The 2,133-nt window shown below is 44.1% G+C and overlaps 1 protein-coding gene across 1 annotated transcript; it reads right to left on the bottom strand.

Annotated features, from left to right (window-relative positions):
• Positions 1-236: 236 nt before the first annotated feature.
• LOC105180333 lies at positions 237-1,445 on the bottom strand (the record flags this gene model as incomplete). The annotated part of the gene is made up of 3 exons (XM_011103996.1): positions 1,041-1,445; positions 789-947; positions 237-617 (listed from the first exon to the last, which is right to left on the bottom strand). Coding segments are annotated over exons 1-3 (945 nt in total), but the record flags the coding sequence as incomplete, so codon positions are not given.
• Positions 1,446-2,133: the final 688 nt, after the last annotated feature.

Consider the following 2,133-nt stretch of genomic DNA (forward strand, 5'->3'; position numbering starts at 1 on the left):
ACTTTAAGTGCGCATCTTGGGGGTAGACGCATCTGGTTATATCTCGAGAATAATTCCTGGGCTAACATAATATTGTCCCCAATGCTTCTTCCCGAAATAAAAGCTGTCTGACATGGGGTAACTATCTTGTCCAGTAGCACACTAATTTTTTGGACGAGTAGTTTCGCAATGATCTTGTATAAAACATTGCAGCATGAAATTGGTCTAAAATCATTAACCGACATAGGAGTATGTACCTCTGGGATCTTCAGAAGTTTTCCGGTAGAAAAGAAGTCTAGTACCGCCCTCGTAACTTCTTCCCCAACCACAGGCCAAGCCGCCTTGAAAAACCTTGACGAGTAGCCATCAGGTCCCGGTGCCTTGTCATCAGCAATATCGAACATTGCTTGCTTCACATCATCCGCCGAGAGTGGAAGGAGTAATTGATTAGCTTCCTCATCAGTGATACTGTGCCTTGCCCACGGTCTAAGATAACGAATATCCACTGACAGCCGTCTTCTGGTGCCTCCTAAGAGGTTTTGATAGTATGAGACAAACTCATGGGCGACTTCCCCTAGATCCGTGTGTCTGAAACCATTCTCATCATTTATCTGTAAGATTCTTCTCATTACTCGTCTCTGTGCAATTTTACGAAAGAAAACCCGGGAACATTGGTCTCCGTCTTTCATCCACTGCATCTTGGCTCTCTGCTGCAGCATAATTTGTTCAAGTTTTGCCGCTTTAGCATAAACGACTCGACAACAATGCTCCAGAAGTAAATATAGCTCATTTTGTCTGTCAGAGCTCACCAACTGTTGTGCCTCATCAAGAAAACCTTTGGCTAGTTGGACATTCATCGTCAAATCTCCCTTATTTCTCCTTTGTAGTCTAAAGACTGGTTTAAGTGCCTTCAGTTTACGTGTCACAGCATACATAGGAATACCCACAATCTCATGATGCCAAATATTCTGCACATTGTGGATAAACTCAGGTGAATGGGCAAGATAGTTATCAAATCGAAACATGCCTCCATTATGTTGTTGTATATCCCCATGTAAAACCAGTGGAGAGTGGTCAGATGTCCGTGGAGTAAGGCTGTGATAATATGCGCTCGGGAACCTTGCCAGCCAGCGGTCATTAATAAGAATCCGATCCAGCCGCTTCCATAAACTCCTCATAGACGAACTGCAATTATGCCACGTGAACCATTCACCTTGCATAGGAAGTGGGATCAACCCCGCCTCCAGAATACCGGCATTAAATTCTTCGGTGGCCATCCTTATATTTCCTGAGATGCCACATACTTCGTTAAGGTCACGTACTGCATTAAAATCCCCTCCCACCATCCACGGGATGTCAGAGCATTGCTGAGCTAGCGTCTCCAGTGTAATCCATAAATTCCGACAATCAATCACCTCAGATGCCCCATAAACAACAGTGATAATAACAGATTCATTGTCAGCCATATTAGTAACCCGACAGTGAATAAATTGATCTGCCGAGTCTAAGATATGGACATCAACAACATTCTCATCCCAAGCTAGCCAGATGCGATTACCAACAGAAGAATAATCGACAAACCATTTCCAATGTGGAAGTAAAAACGATTGAATATGCATAACATTATTCAAACGAACACGAGTTTCAAGAATACCTAGGAAGTGTAACCTGTATTCGGAGACCAAGTCCTTCAAAGCGAGCTGATGGTCTCGTTTGTTCAGCCCACGGACATTCCACACAGCGATGTTCAACATGGATCATCGTCCATGGGGCTGCTTGTGTTAGGACCCCCTGAATGCTCACCTGCATCATCAATTAAATGCAAAGCGTCAAAATCATTATAAATAACAATTGCCTTACCTCTCTCATCTTGCTTGGAGTGGTTCTGGTCCACATGTCTATCTCCCGCATCTACTTTGGGTATATCTTCAACCACTGGTTTCATCGTCTTGCGTCCCTTAGTCGGAAGTTGTGGCTGTGATACATTGACTTTCGGCACATACACATTTACTGTTGGCTTCGTCGGTTTGCGGGTTTTGTTTCGTGCACAATCCTTATCCGAATGTCCCAATGACATGCACGCTGTGCACTTTGGTGGGAGCCATTCATACTCAATGTCAACTTTGCAAGGTGTCTCCCCTCCTTCTTCATCAG

This window comes from Sesamum indicum, unplaced genomic scaffold (assembly GCF_000512975.1).
Source record: "Sesamum indicum cultivar Zhongzhi No. 13 unplaced genomic scaffold, S_indicum_v1.0 scaffold00758, whole genome shotgun sequence".
NCBI lineage: Eukaryota > Viridiplantae > Streptophyta > Magnoliopsida > Lamiales > Pedaliaceae > Sesamum > Sesamum indicum.